The sequence below is a fragment of the Pan troglodytes genome, chromosome 5, assembly GCF_028858775.2.
Source record: "Pan troglodytes isolate AG18354 chromosome 5, NHGRI_mPanTro3-v2.0_pri, whole genome shotgun sequence".
In the NCBI taxonomy this organism is placed as follows: domain Eukaryota; kingdom Metazoa; phylum Chordata; class Mammalia; order Primates; family Hominidae; genus Pan; species Pan troglodytes.
In genome coordinates, this window is record NC_072403.2 from 21,205,252 (window position 1) to 21,218,896 (window position 13,645).

General features: G+C 48.4%; 1 protein-coding gene and 1 long non-coding RNA gene across 7 annotated transcripts in view; one reads left to right on the forward strand and one right to left on the reverse strand.

The window, feature by feature from the left end:
• The first annotated feature begins 1,767 nt into the window (after window positions 1–1,767).
• JARID2 (jumonji and AT-rich interaction domain containing 2) overlaps window positions 1,768–13,645 on the forward strand; it is a 275,051-nt gene continuing 263,173 nt past the window's right edge. For 2 of the 6 annotated variants that reach the window (XM_001169890.6, XM_063812121.1), the window contains exon 1: window positions 2,855–3,448. In XM_001169890.6, the coding sequence (XP_001169890.1) occupies window positions 3,404–3,448 (45 nt within the window). In that variant the 5' untranslated portion in view covers window positions 2,855–3,403. Of the gene's footprint in view, window positions 1,896–2,854; window positions 3,449–5,704; window positions 5,827–13,645 lie in introns of those variants that run through there. The other 4 variants (XM_063812119.1, XM_016954933.3, XM_063812122.1 and 1 more) reach the window with 4 other exon arrangements.
• On the reverse strand, window positions 4,677–5,558 carry LOC134810170 (uncharacterized). Its single transcript, XR_010157570.1, has 2 exons — window positions 5,372–5,558; window positions 4,677–5,006 (listed from the first exon to the last, which is right to left on the reverse strand). It is a non-coding gene; the product is annotated as an uncharacterized LOC134810170 (long non-coding RNA).

Sequence of the window (13,645 nt, forward strand, 5' to 3'; positions counted from 1 at the left end):
CTGGCATAGAGTCTAATACAATCAATGTACCTAGACATGTTCTCATCCCTGCCCCTCCAATTGAAGAGGTCAAGGCTTTGAGATGTGAAAATCATCATAAGAAAAGCTGCATTTGACTTACAGAAAATGAAAAAGAGGAGGAAAGAGCAAGAAAAGCCTTGGATGGTCTTGCCAAGACGGTAGGGGAAGGAAGTTCATTAGGAGTAGGTTACTTTCACAACAGGAAAATCTTTCAACCACTAAGAAGGCCAACCTTTTTTCTCTTTCAGGGAAAACAACACTAATATTATTCAAATCTTTTGGAAATGAGCAAATTCCTTCCTTTCCCCTCTGCCCTGAGGCCTCAACTTTACACAATAGTTTTTCACACCAGGTGACCTGGAGCTGATAGCCTGGCAGGGGAGTTCGCAAGCCCAGGACTGAGAAGTCCAGGCCCCAGCGCTAGTTAGGGGAACAGAAAAGAAACTCACCTTTGTTCATTAATATTTGCCTAGGGAATGAAGTATCTGCGTTAAACTTACAGAAAGCTGGTTAAAATCTTAACAACGTGGAGACGTGGAGATTCCCAGTATGCCAGTCCTAATGATCAGAAAGTTTTTAGAAAACACCTTGGGTGGCCCTACTGTAGTCTGCCCCATTGGATCCTTCCCAGGAAATGGCACCAGCGTACAAGTTTTGCAGTATTCAGGGCACAAAAGATCATTTATTTTTCCAATTGTGAAGTGAACATTAGATAAAATTATTTCATTTCAGATTTTTTGAAAAGGTAAAAATAATAAGAAAAATACCCTCTCGAAAAGGCTTTTTATTTCGTTTACTGAAAGCTTCCAATAACGTGCCTAGTTTTAAACTAGGTTACTGTTATTTATCACATAATCATCCCCACAGGTTTGATCACCACTAATTTGCAGATGCGGAAACTGACAAGCTCAGAGAGGCTCTCGGTTGCCTTTTGGGAAGTGGCCAAGGCGCGATTTGAATCCAGGTCTCTTACCTCCAGTTTCTGAGACCTTTCTAGACACCAAGGTTATCTCTTCAAATACTGCTGCAAGTAAACAGCTGTGTGAGTATCTAGACTTTTGAAGTTAGCAGACTCTAGGGAATAGGTAGAATAAAATATATGCGTATGTGTTCGCGGGAGCGCTTCTGCCACGTTTTATTCCGAGGCTAGCCTGAGAGATCACGGAAAACATTGCTTCTCCAAAACCACAGCGAAAAACAAGGAAATTAACAAGGCAGAATCGCGATGCAAGACTTGACAAAGTTGTTAATAAGGCGAAGGCCCAAAGCGCTATGCCAGGGCCTGCTACTTCATTTGTTTCAGCGATTAAACCAGCACGACAGGGGGCTGGAGGCAGGTAAAAAGCAGGCTCTTGCGTGGCCCGGACAGTTGATATTCCTGGCACTCGGTGTTCGAGATGTTTCCTTACAATTGCGTGTCTGTGCGGCTCGGTCTCCATATTCCACTCATTTTTGTCTCAACATTTTGTGGTATTTTATCACAAAATACGCCCGGCAAAGCAAAGATCCCGTTCAGTCTCTTTAAACACGGCTATCTTTTCTCAGGAGGCAGCCGCCGGGGCTTCACTCCTGGGCCACCAGCGACGTCCTCCAAGCGGGTCGAGCGGAGGCGCGTTCGCGACCCAGGGGCAGCGTGCCGAGCCCGGGCGTGGGGGGGCGTGGCCTTTCCACTCGGCGACCCCCGGCCGCCGCCCACCCCGCGCGTGGGGGCGTGCGCGACTGCGGGGCGCGGAGAGGAGTGACCTCGGACTACCCTAGGCGCCCGCAGCACGCTCTGTACACAGACGCGAGGCGCTGTCCTGAGGTGACACCGGCTGCACGGCACAAGCAGCAGGCGCCGCCGATCAACTAGTTCGCACCGAGGATTCCTCTTGGTGCGTGGCCCAGTTTTCCTTAGGACGGGCTCCAACCCCTCCCTGACACCGCCCCCCTCATCGCCACGCTCCGAGGCCTTCCCCGGGGAAGCCTCGCGTCCCTCCCCCGCGGCTCCGGGCCGCACGCGCGCGATTCCTCGATTCCACAGGCGGTTCGCGCCGCGGGTGGGGGCGGGGCGCGCGGGGAGGGGGCTGGCGGCCGCCAGGGGAGGGGGGCCGGGGCCCGGGGGGCGGAGGAGGGCCGGCGTGGGGAGTTCCTCGCTCGCGGACCACACGCTCCGCGGGCCAATCCCGAGCCAGCCTCTAGCAGTGTCGCACGCGGGACACGTCCAAGCGTTTGTTGGCACGGCCAGTGAGGGGGAGGGGGCGAGGAGGAGGGAGGGGAGTTGAGTGACAGGCTTTGCGGGGCAGGCTGGGAATTGTAGTTCCCAGCTTCCGTGGCCATAGCCATTTTGTAGTCGGGGGACTACAACTTCCAGAAGATCAAGGGGACCATTCTAAGGTGCCCCGGGAATAGGCGGCTCTCCCCGGGGCCGGGCGTCCTGGGGCACTCCCACCCAGCAGCCCGGCTGCAGGTAGACGCGAAGGCAGTGGCGGGGGCTGGCGTGGGGCGGCCGTGGGGTGAGCGGCAGGCAGGGGAAAGGGGGTGAGGTGGAGCGACGGAGCGTGCCATGCATTGAGCTAGGGAGCCTCTCTCAATTCCACGCCTGGGCTCGGCGTGGGAGCGACGCCCGAGGGCTTGCCTGGGAGGGGTTCGTCGAGGTCGCTCCGGTGTCTGGTTGGCCAGGCTGCGGGGGTGCCCTGGACTGGGCCAGGGGCGGTCGGCACCAGGCTAAGCGGGCGCCTGGCGGCTGAGCGGTGAGAGTTTTCGGCTGGCGCCCGGCGGGGAATTATCCGAGGAGCCCTAACTTGTATAAAAGCAGAGTCCATTTAAAGTTGGGCTGGATAGCCTCTCTCTCATTGGTTAGGGGGCTTGGAAAAAAGAGACTCGGCGAGCCCTCGCTGTGGTGCTGCCGCCGCCGCCGCCGCCGCCGCTGGAGTTGACTCTTCTGCTCGCACTGCTGCTGCAGCACAAACGTGACTTCCAACATTTTTTATTTATCTTTCCCTTTTCTTTTCCAAGATGTAACTACGGATCAGACACTAAGGACCTTCACGTTTCGCTGATGTAGTTTTTGGAGGAAAAAGGGGGGGGAGTGAAGGGCGTCGGTTTTTTTTTTGTGTGTGTGTGTATGTGTTTCGGGGGAAATTTTCCATTATGAGTGTTTTACTAAAGTGAATTTTTTTTTGTTTGCTTCGTTCGTCTTTGGCTCTTTTTTTTTCCTTCCCAATTTCGGATTTATTTCAAGGCGAATCTGGCTTTGGGGGAAGAGGAAGAAAAGTCGGATTACAAGATCAACCACCACCAACAACAATAAAAACCACCAGGATATTTTTTTGCAAATTTCTGACGGCTTTAAATTCATGAAGCAATTGTCCCCTTTTGCAATCAGCATTTGGATCTCAGAATGAGCAAGGAAAGACCCAAGAGGAATATCATTCAGAAGAAATACGTAAGTGCTCCTAACAACACATCCTTTGACTTGCAGTTTTAAGCAATGGCTGTGAATGTCAAGTTTATAGATAATTCTGCAGCTGAAGGGTTTTAAACACAGCGTCCGATAAGGCTGTTTCTTTCTTTTCTGAAAGAGGGCTTTTCAAGCAAAGTGGTGTCTGCCTAGTTTGGTTGAAAAAACAGACTGGTGTAGAGATACCTCAAGTGAATAAATTGACCTCGAATGACACAACCATAATCTAGTTTTAGATGAAAGGCAAGGGATTTTGGTGGAGCTTGAGGTGGGGGGGTGGCTGCGGTAATGTAACTAAACTGCATTCTCAAGCGGATTTGGCCCCGTATTGCACTTTGCATGCAAATGAGCCTGTGTTATTATTATTAATGTTATTTGGAAAAATCGTGTAACGCATGTGTGTTGGAAGCCCTTTAAGTTGCGATCGAGGGTCCGATTATGGCGATCTTCTCTTTGCATTGGCACATCAAATTTAATGTCTGTGGTCGTTTTGGCTTATCTGGTTTGCAACATAAACCAGTTGGGAATCATGTTACAGCGAATGCATTTGTTGGGATTGACTTTAATAATGAGGCTGGTTTTGTTTAAAAAATTCATGGTTTCCAGTTGTAGGGGAAAAGGACACACACTATGGCTAATGTTTTTAAGTGTGTACGTGAATGCATATGTAAGTAACTACAAATAATTTCTCCCTGTTAACTGGGCTTCTGAAATTGGGTGATTATTCCTAGATTTAAATGGCTTGGAATAGTTAAATTTGTTTTGTGCATAGTACAGCTACGTTTTGATTGGCATGGGGAGTGTTTTTGTTTTGTGTGTGGTGGCTTTTTTTTTTTTTTAAGTTTGAGGGGAGGGAGGAAAGGGGGACCGAGGGATTAACCAAATATGCACTCGAGTGATCTGTGATTAGCTGCATGCTTTAAATTAAATAACTCTTTTTTTTCAAAAAAGGCCAAATGAACATACCTTAGGAATAATGCAACGTAAGAGGAAAGTTTCATTTAAGTTGGGTAGACAAATTGGTGTTAATATTTTCCCTTTTTGATCATTGTGGTGTGTGTAATGAGAGATGACCTTCGGGGCACTGGTTTTGTAAAAAATATATTTAATGGAAAAGCTGAATGCCTCTTCAAGAGAGCTGATCCTTATCTAGACACGTCAACTTCAACTGTGAAAGAAATGCAAGGTTAAATAATCAAGCCCAACTTAGAAAGCTGTTCCATAAAGAATTTAAGAATTAAAATACATCCGCATTGCAGAGGGCTGGGTAGAATGCAAAGGACTAGTTTAAACTCGGGCTGTAGAAACTGCACTGAGGCAACCTTGTCTTGGAGCGTGGACGCCTTCCCGGGGCACGTCCGTTTCGGATGCAGCCACAAAGCAAATGGGGTAGAACTTGGACGAGAACCGCACCCCGCCTCCCATTCCGGACCTCGTTGAGGTGGAGAGCAGCGTGGGGTGGGTTTTCTTTCTTATTGCGGGCGTTCAGCGGATCGTGTCTCCGAGTCCGGGCGTCCGGATGCAAGCCCGTGGCTGGCGGCGGCTGCGGGAGGCACGGCACGAGTTAATGCACCGGGAGCAGAGCCGGTGTTCCCGACGTCCTCGAGCCGGCTGCGAAAGGGACGGCGCGCGGGGGTCGCGGCAGGCTGGGCCGGGGCTGGGCAGGCGGGCGCGCGCGCGCGGCCTATAGGGGGCATACTCCGGGCTCTGGGCGGGCGCGCGAGGCGGGCACCGGGCTACCCGGGCCGGCTCGCAGGCGGGCAGGAGGGCGGGTGGGGCGCGGGGGTGGCGCGGCCTGCGGGACGCGGGGAGGGGAGAGCGCGCGGGGCGGGGGTGGGAGCGGGGGCGGGGGCGTGGGCGTGCCGGGGAGGGGGCGCGCGGCGCACAGCTGCAGCGGGCGCCCCCCACCGCGCACACGGCCGAGCATGGCGGCGGCGGCCCGGCCGGCTTCCCGCGGCCCTGCCTGCGGGCTCCGACGCAGTCTCGAGAGCAACAGGTTAAGCCGGCGAGACGTCAGCGCGCCCCCTCTCCGCCCCCCGGTTCTTCCCCCGCCGCGCGCCGGCGCCCCAGCCCTTCTTCCCTCCCTCCGCCCCCCGCGGCGCTCGGTTCCCCGACGCTCCCGGCCGCGCTCTGTTGTCATTGTGACGTCACAAAGGGACGGGCTCGGGTGGAACCTTCCCCTCCTCCTCCGTGACGTCAAAAGTCGGGCGGGAGGTTCCAGGCGCGGCGGGGCGGCGGGGGGAGGAGGGAGCTGGGCGGGGGCGGGGGCTGCCGCAGAGCCGGGCTGCGGCGTGGGAGGAGGAAGAGGAGGAAGATGCGCTCGGCCTCTGCCTTCCGCTCCGGAGCGTCGCGCTTCCCAGCAGGTGAGGGCCGGGGAGCCGTAGGTCCCCAAAGGAGTGCCACTGGACCCTGTTCTGATGCCACTTGGGAAGCGGGGAGCGGGGAGGAGGCGCCTCCTTTCTGCAGGAATGTTTTCACTTCCTCTGTTCCAGGTCTCCTGATGGTGTTGCATTACTAGCGTGGTGCATGTGTCCCCTCTCCAGTGCTTATGTAAAGAAATGAAAGTATTCAGGGAAAGCTGTGCTTTGTTGGAGGACCGCGTTGTGGATTTGGCCACCTTGTCACTTGAAGTCGTGTTAGGGGTGCTTCAGCAGGATGTGGCCGGATGCCTTTCATGATGATGCTGCACAGCAGCAACTGTTGCTCTTTCTGGAAGCTTTGTGGTACTACGGTGGGGGGGGGCTTTCCTTTGCTGTGCCGGCTCTGTGCCTACTGAGTGTTATTTTGGGGGACTGGACCAAAGGAAGACTTGTCATTGATAAATGTACTGAGAAGAGCACAGGACTCCTTTAAGTCTCAAGGTGCTCTGGGCTTAGTTCTTCTGAGCCGGGAAACCAGAGGCTGGCGTTCTGTTTCCTCTTTTGTAAAATGGAAAAATACCTGCCATTGCCACTTAACTAAGTCACTGAAAAGATCATGTGCATGGAAGATGTAAAACAGTATGCCTCTTTATAAGTAAGGTGGCATTATTACTTGAGCTGGTGGAAGGCAGCACGTTTCCCACAATTGGTCTCAAAAGCCCAGAATGCCTGCTGAGTTGCCGTTTAGTTTATTACCTTAGCAAAGCAGAGTTGGGGGTGCGATTGTCGATAGTAGGCTTTGGGAGGAGAAATGATTGTTATATTTCGTAATAAATGATGTCCTTGAGAAACTCATAAATTGCAATGTAATCCTGTCTTAATTGTGTTGGGCACGACTCCCACTGCAATACCTTAAATAACTGAAAACATTTGCCTTTGAAAGCCCCAATCGACTTGGACAATAAAAACAGTTGCATGTTTTGCTCTAGAGATATTTTCTGCCGTTTCCATCATTCCACTGCCTGGTTATTCCTAGGGAGAATAACAGATAGGATACTGGGGCTTCACCACTATTTGATCAGGTATCAGTTTGAAATAGAGAATCTCTGCCTTACGAAGATAGTAATTCATGTAGTTAGCATGAAAACAAATTGCCAGTTTGATTTTCTAGGACAGCTCAAGCAGAATTTGTACCACTAGGCTGTAAGTTTTAAGTATCTAATTTTCTGATTTGAAAGTGTATGATTTAAAAATTGGAAAAAGTTTTTGTTATAAGCTTCAAAAGAATTTACTATAATTACAACTACGTAAAATTACAAAGAAAAAAGTAGGAAGAACACAAAATACACAGTGGTTGGATTTATGAGGTTTTTTGTCTTAAAACTTATCACAAATTGTTCAGTCACGTTATTTTACAGTTGGTGGGGTGGTGGGGAAATTTGCACGTTATTTTATTGCTGTATTTTTTCTTTCCTGGGATGTTTACATGGCTTTTCAGTTACTTGTTTCTAGTAGTGGAAAATCTTGCTCTGTGTTACTTAGGTGCAGGGCAGTGGCAGTTTAGCTCCTATCACTGTACAGGGACAGTGATAGGAAGGAAGACACAATGAAGTCCAAAGTGTCACTAAAATTTGAAAGAAAAATTATGTCGACAAGTAATCCAACTTGGTTTATTATCCAGGTTATATTATTTTACAGTAGGCTAATACCTAACTTGTGTGTCCCTGTAGCCACTGGCCCAAATAGACAACTAGAATTATTTGGTACTCGGTAATGCCTGTTTCCTCATAGTGGGTTAAACCAGTCCCTGTTGCTGGGCTGAAGGCTATTGACGCACTTCCAAGTGCCTTGGAAATAACTCCAGTGTTAATATATACCGTACGCCAAAGGTTAAACTTTCCTCCTTCAGAACAAGACAATCTTTTGGAGTATATAATTGGTGTCTGTTACCTTCAAAATGGAACATTTTTTTTTTCAGAGAAGACACGGGAATGTCATATTAAAAGCGTAGTTCGTTAAAACACTTGGTGAAGGCTAACCTAGAGAGCATTTGTTTTTTTGTTTCCTTTTTTTTTTTGAGACAGGGTCTTACTCAGCCGCCCAGGCTGGAGCGCAGTGGTTCCTCACTGCAACCACTGTCTCCCGGGTTCAATTGATTCTCCTGTCTCAGCCTCCCGAGTAGGTGGGATTACAGGCACCCCCTATCATGTCCGGCTAATTTTTGTATTTTAGTAGAGATGGAGTTTCATTTCACCATATTGGCCCAGCTGGTCTTGAACTCCTGACCTCAGGTGATCTGCCCGCCTTGGCCTCCCAAAGTGCTGGGATTACAGGCGTGAGCCACTGCACCCAGCCAACTGAACATTTTTAAGCTAGTGGTTTGCCCTTGCTCATGATGGTGTGAGGACTCACACTCCTGACATTGTCTGAATTCTGGCTGCATTTCTCTGATCATCCTGATGTTACTGGTCCACGTCTCCCCCAGGATTACAGTAGTAGCAGCTCTACTAACCACCTTTTATCTACCCATCCTACTTGCCCTGTTGGCTGCAGTATGTCCTGACTGATATCCCAGGACAAAGGTCCTGGGCACCTCTGGGATGTACCTCTGTCCCCTTTGGCTTTCACCCAGAAGTCTTGCTAAGTGTCAGTTGTTTGTTCCCAAATCTGGTTATTCCAGTTGGGCTTATTATTGTAATTACAGTTAAGTATTATGTCAACCTTGAAACTGTGAAAAAGAGCGTGGTGGCTCATGCCTGTAATCCCAGCACTTTGGGAGGCTGAGGTGGGCGGATCGTGAGGTCAGGAGTTCAAGCCCAGCCTGACCAACATGGTGAAACCCCATCTCTACTAAAAATAACAAAAATTACCTGGGCATGGTGGCGCATGCCTGTAATCCCAGCTACTCGGGAGGCTGAGGCAGCAGAATTACTTGAACCCAGGAGGCGGAGGTTGCAGTGAGCCGCTTGAACCTGGGAGGCAGAGGTTGCAGTGAGCCGCTTGAACCTGGGAGGCAGAGGTTGCAGTGAGCTGAGATCCTGCCACTGCGTTCCAGCCTGGGCAAAAGAGTGAGACTCCATTCAAAAAAAAATGTGGGCCAGACATTTTTAAGATTTTTGGGAAAATCTGAAAGGACTGTCCATATACATTGCTTTGCAAGTGATTCCCTTTTAAGAACCAAACTTCAGTTATGCCCAGACTTCCCCAACAATCAAAACAGCATAATGTGGAACAACAGAACGTTCAGAGACTTAAGCTCAGAAGGAAGACCCATGGCCTCATATCAAAAAAACCGTAATTAAAAGTAGATTTGTCTTTGTCAGTTAATACAAAATGTTAGGGAATACCTTTTTTTTATAAAAATTGTTTTTTATCTAACAAACTTGTTCCCATTAACTAACCAACTTCTGGTTCTTGTCATCTCTGATAAGAGTGCTTCCAACTGTGTTTAGCCTTAATCCCCGCATGCTAAACTGGACTCCCTGTCTGCTTCATGCCATGTAACATGTAAAGTGTGGATCAGTTTAAAGTAGTCCTACTGAGGTGATTGTATTACTTTTGGAGTTAAAATAATTGTGCCATTTACTGAGTGGCAGGGAGCAGAAAGATTAGTAATTTTGCACCTAATTCATGGAGTTCAGAAGCTTCTATCTTGTAATCTGGCAACTTTAATTATATATTGTTTTACTTATGAGATATTGTGGAAGGTCTGTTCCATTTTAAATCCTTAAGCCTTACCTGTTAATAAAAATGAAACCAAATGAATCTGTTTTTTCATGTGCTCAATTATCTTTCGTTTTTTTTCCGTCCTCCAGATAACTGTACTCTTTATATCCTGTGACTCCCTAAGACAAGCCTCAATTGCTTTTCCAGGCCCCCAGTCTTTGTTTTTCTGATTCCTTTTGTCCATAAACCTTTTCCATACTTGCCTCACCCTTGCAGGCATCTTTTATTCTAGGAGGTGAGAACTCCATGATATCTGTCTACATTTTTGTAGAATAAGAGTGAGCGAGATTTTATTCTCATTATCCTTCTAGGTTTTAATCTTTCTTGGGACTTCAGACAATCCTATAACCTTCTGCCAGCTTCAGGTTTTTTTAATAAGGATTTTTTTTTTTTTTGAGACAGAGGAGTCTCTCTCTGTCACCCAGGCTGGAGTGCAGTGGCGTGGTCTCCGTTCACTGCAGCCTCCAGCTCCTGGGTTCAAGCGATTCTCCCGCCTCAGCCTCCCGAGTAGCTGGGACTAACCAGCGTGTGCCACCACACCCGGCTCATTTTTGTATTTTTAGTAAAGACGGGGTTTCACTATGTTGGCCAGGCTGGTATTGAACTCCTGACCTCATGATCTGCCCACCTCAGCCTCCCAAAGTGTTGGAATTACAGGCGTGAGCCACCGTGCCTGGCCAAATAAGGATTTTTAAAATGCAGTTCTGATTCAGAATAAAATTATCGAAAGTGGAGCTGACCTGTCATTTTGCTCTTGGTGGAAGACTCATGTTTCCAGGACTTCCTGTTCCTGTCACTTCTTGCAGGTGGCTTTTGTCTTTCTTGCTCTCTTAGGCTGTAGGAAAGAGCCCACGCAGATTGTTCCAGAGGGCAAAGTATAGATCATTCCTGCGTGAGCAGCGACTGGCAGCTCGACTACCACTCTGGGTTTCTGGTTTTTTTTTTACACTTGTACCACAGTTTGTCTTGCCACAGATTTTACTATTTTAAGGGTGCTGCCCACCTCTACTGGGGTTCTTTTTTCCATTTGAAGAAATGTGCCAGAAAAGCATGGATTATAGAAAACACCTCCAGATGACGACACAACACCCACTTCTCTTAACGGGATTGTGAAGAGAGGACTCAGTCAATTCTGAAATAACCGCCTACATTGTGAGTTTGTCTGAGAAAAGGGGTTTTTGAGTCCATTTTACAGATGAGACAAGTAAGGTGAAAAACCAGTCAGATGGTTAGTTTTCTGAATTTGCTCCCCACTTTTGAGTTCAGAGGACATAGAAGTAACATGAACGATCAGTGGAGCCCCAAAAAGGGGAGAAGCAAAGGTTGTAAAAGGGACTGTTGGCAGCCTTTGGAGAGGCTTTTTGCTTGGGAAAGTTGGAAGGGAGGGCAGTTTTGTCAGAAGTGTCCGTCTTCCCTGCATGTTTGTATTTGTTGTTTTTTGAAGAACCAGTTGGTGGAGCTACCCCCTTATCCCCAGCTGGCTGTCTCTTTGAGTCATCATTGGAAGACTGACATCCCGTGTCCCTTGGGACTGGATGGTTTGTGCTCTTCCAGTTTTACAAATGCCCCCACCACATTCTTGGGTGTATCTGAAGCCCAGCGTGGGCTGCAGTTCTCCAGACTTGCAGGAACCAGTTTGATTTCCCAGGGCTGTTGACTTTTTCTTGTACTTGTATCATTGCCCCTGACTTTGAGGCTTAGGGGACCATGGAGCACTGGGGAAATCATTTGCCCTCAGTCCTCACTAGGGGCTGGGCCATCCATTAAACAAAGGCTGTCCAGATGTGTTAATGAGGCGGTGTGAGTAATGGGAACATTATACATGATTACTTACATAATCATAGGACAGATGCGGGTGTTAGAGAAAGAGGAACCCTACTGGTAGAAGTTCTTAAGAGCTATTCTTGAGAGCTGGTGCTGCCTAAAAGGTCTCAATTGGATTTTAAGTTCTAATTTTGTAAGTCTGTCAAGCTCCACCACCCATGAAGAGGAAGGCCAGTGAACACTGAAATATTATCAACAGCAGTGTTTATTTACCGTGCTCCTAGAAGGTTAACAAAATACATAGCCACAGGGCCGGGCGCGGTGGCTCACGCCCGTAATCCCAGCACTTTGGAAGGCCGAGGTGGGCGGATCACTTCAGGTCAGGAGTTCTAGACTAGCCTGGCCAACATGGTGAAACTCCATCTCTACTAAAAATGCAAAAAAGTTAGCCAGGCGTGGTGGTGGGCACCTGTAATCCCAGCTACTTGGAAGGCCGAGGCAGGAGAATTACTTGAGGAGGATGGAGGTTGCAGTGAGGTGAGTGAGACTCTGTCTCCAAAACAAACAAACAAACAAAAACACAAAAACACACCAAAAAAACCACTGTGTAACCACAGTTTTGCCCCTCCATACTCCCAGTAAGAGTCTTCCGTCATACACATTGGTAAACTAGGAATTCTTTTTTTTTTTTTTTTTTGAGACGGAGTCTCACTCTGTTGCCAGGCTGGAGTACAGTGGCGCTATCTTATTTTCCTGCCTCATCCTCTCGAGTAGCTGGGACTACAGGCACACAAAGACCACGCCCAGCTAATTTTTGTATTTTTAGTAGAGACGGGGTTTCACCCTGTTGGCCAGGATGGTCTCTATCTCTTGACCTTGTGATCAGCCCGCCTCAGCCTCCCAAAGTGCTGGGATTACAGGCGTGAGCCACTGCGCCTGGCCCAATTAGGAATTCTTAACAGTAACTTTTTTTCGGGGGAGGTGAGGAGGAGGAGTGAAAAGGATGGGTTGTGTGACTCTTGTCTACCTGGAGACCTGGTTTACTGGGACAGGAGAATGTGGGAGATCTTTTGACACCCAGTTTATTGATCTCTTAAAATCTTGGTGGTTCTGTCTCCATTATTTCCCAGCCACCATTTTGGTGAGAGCTTGGTCTGAAGTGGTAGTGTATTATCTTTTGGTTCTCTCTCGGTTTCGGCCAGCTGTTAGAGTGTTTGGTGCCTGTGGGGACAGAAACAGGTGCCAGGAGGAAATGAGAAGGGATTAGGGCTGAGCATGTGTTTCTTGCATTTAGTCCTTCTATAGGTTTGCAGAAGGCGGCTGAGTGAATGCTTATTCTGTTAAGCAGCAGACTTTTGTGCTTTGTGTATATGCCTTATTACTGCTACTAAATGGACCTAAGTAATGAAATGCCTCAGATTTGGACAGGCTTGTGAATATATGGGGTACCTCTGCAGTAATGGACAAGGTTGGGAATGTGAGCCTACTTCAAGTTTGGCCTTGTGTTAAACTGGCTGTGTGACTCCAGGCAGGCTATACAACCTCGCTGAGCTATTTCCTCATCTGGACAACTTATTTCATGCACTTCACAGGCTTATTGCTGGGAGAGGCAGGGGAATTTTTGATGTGAAAGCACTTTGTAAACTGCATACTGCTGCACAAATGCTCAAGGTATGATTACCCAGTTGGAAATCACCAACCTGGAGACATCAGGCCTGCCGGCGGCCTTCCTAGCTGACTCAGATATAAATGAATCAAATGAATTCTGCACTTTGATTCTTAATAAAGCAAGCTGATAGCAAGTAACAGATGCACTTTGGGAAACAGAACAAGGCTTTACGGATTAGAAGGTGATGTAATCACCTTCTCCCTCTGTCCTATATTAGCCAACACTTGACTCCTGAATACACCTGGATGGTGAATTGGAAAGAGGGATAGATTGAGAATTAAGATTGGAGTGGCACTGAATCTGTGCACGAAGATGTTTAAAGAAGACATAGTCCTTGAAATTAAAAATCTGATTATGATGTGAACACAATTCTTTAGTGGCTCTCTGGTCCTCAGGATCGAATCTAAACCAACTTTGTTCCCAGCATGGCATAAAAAGCCCTTCTTGATGTACTCTGGGCTTATCCTGCCACCCATCCACTTCACACATCCGGGGTTTCAGCTGAGCCCAGCATTTTATTCCTCTACTTGCTTGGTGAATGGATTGCCTGAGGAGCCCACCGTGTTTGTCTGAAGCCTGTCACCCTGTTCACCCAGTCTGGCAGAGCCAGGCTCTTTCTTCCTGTTGGCTGGTCTCCTCGCACTTTATTTTTAGGTGCTGGAG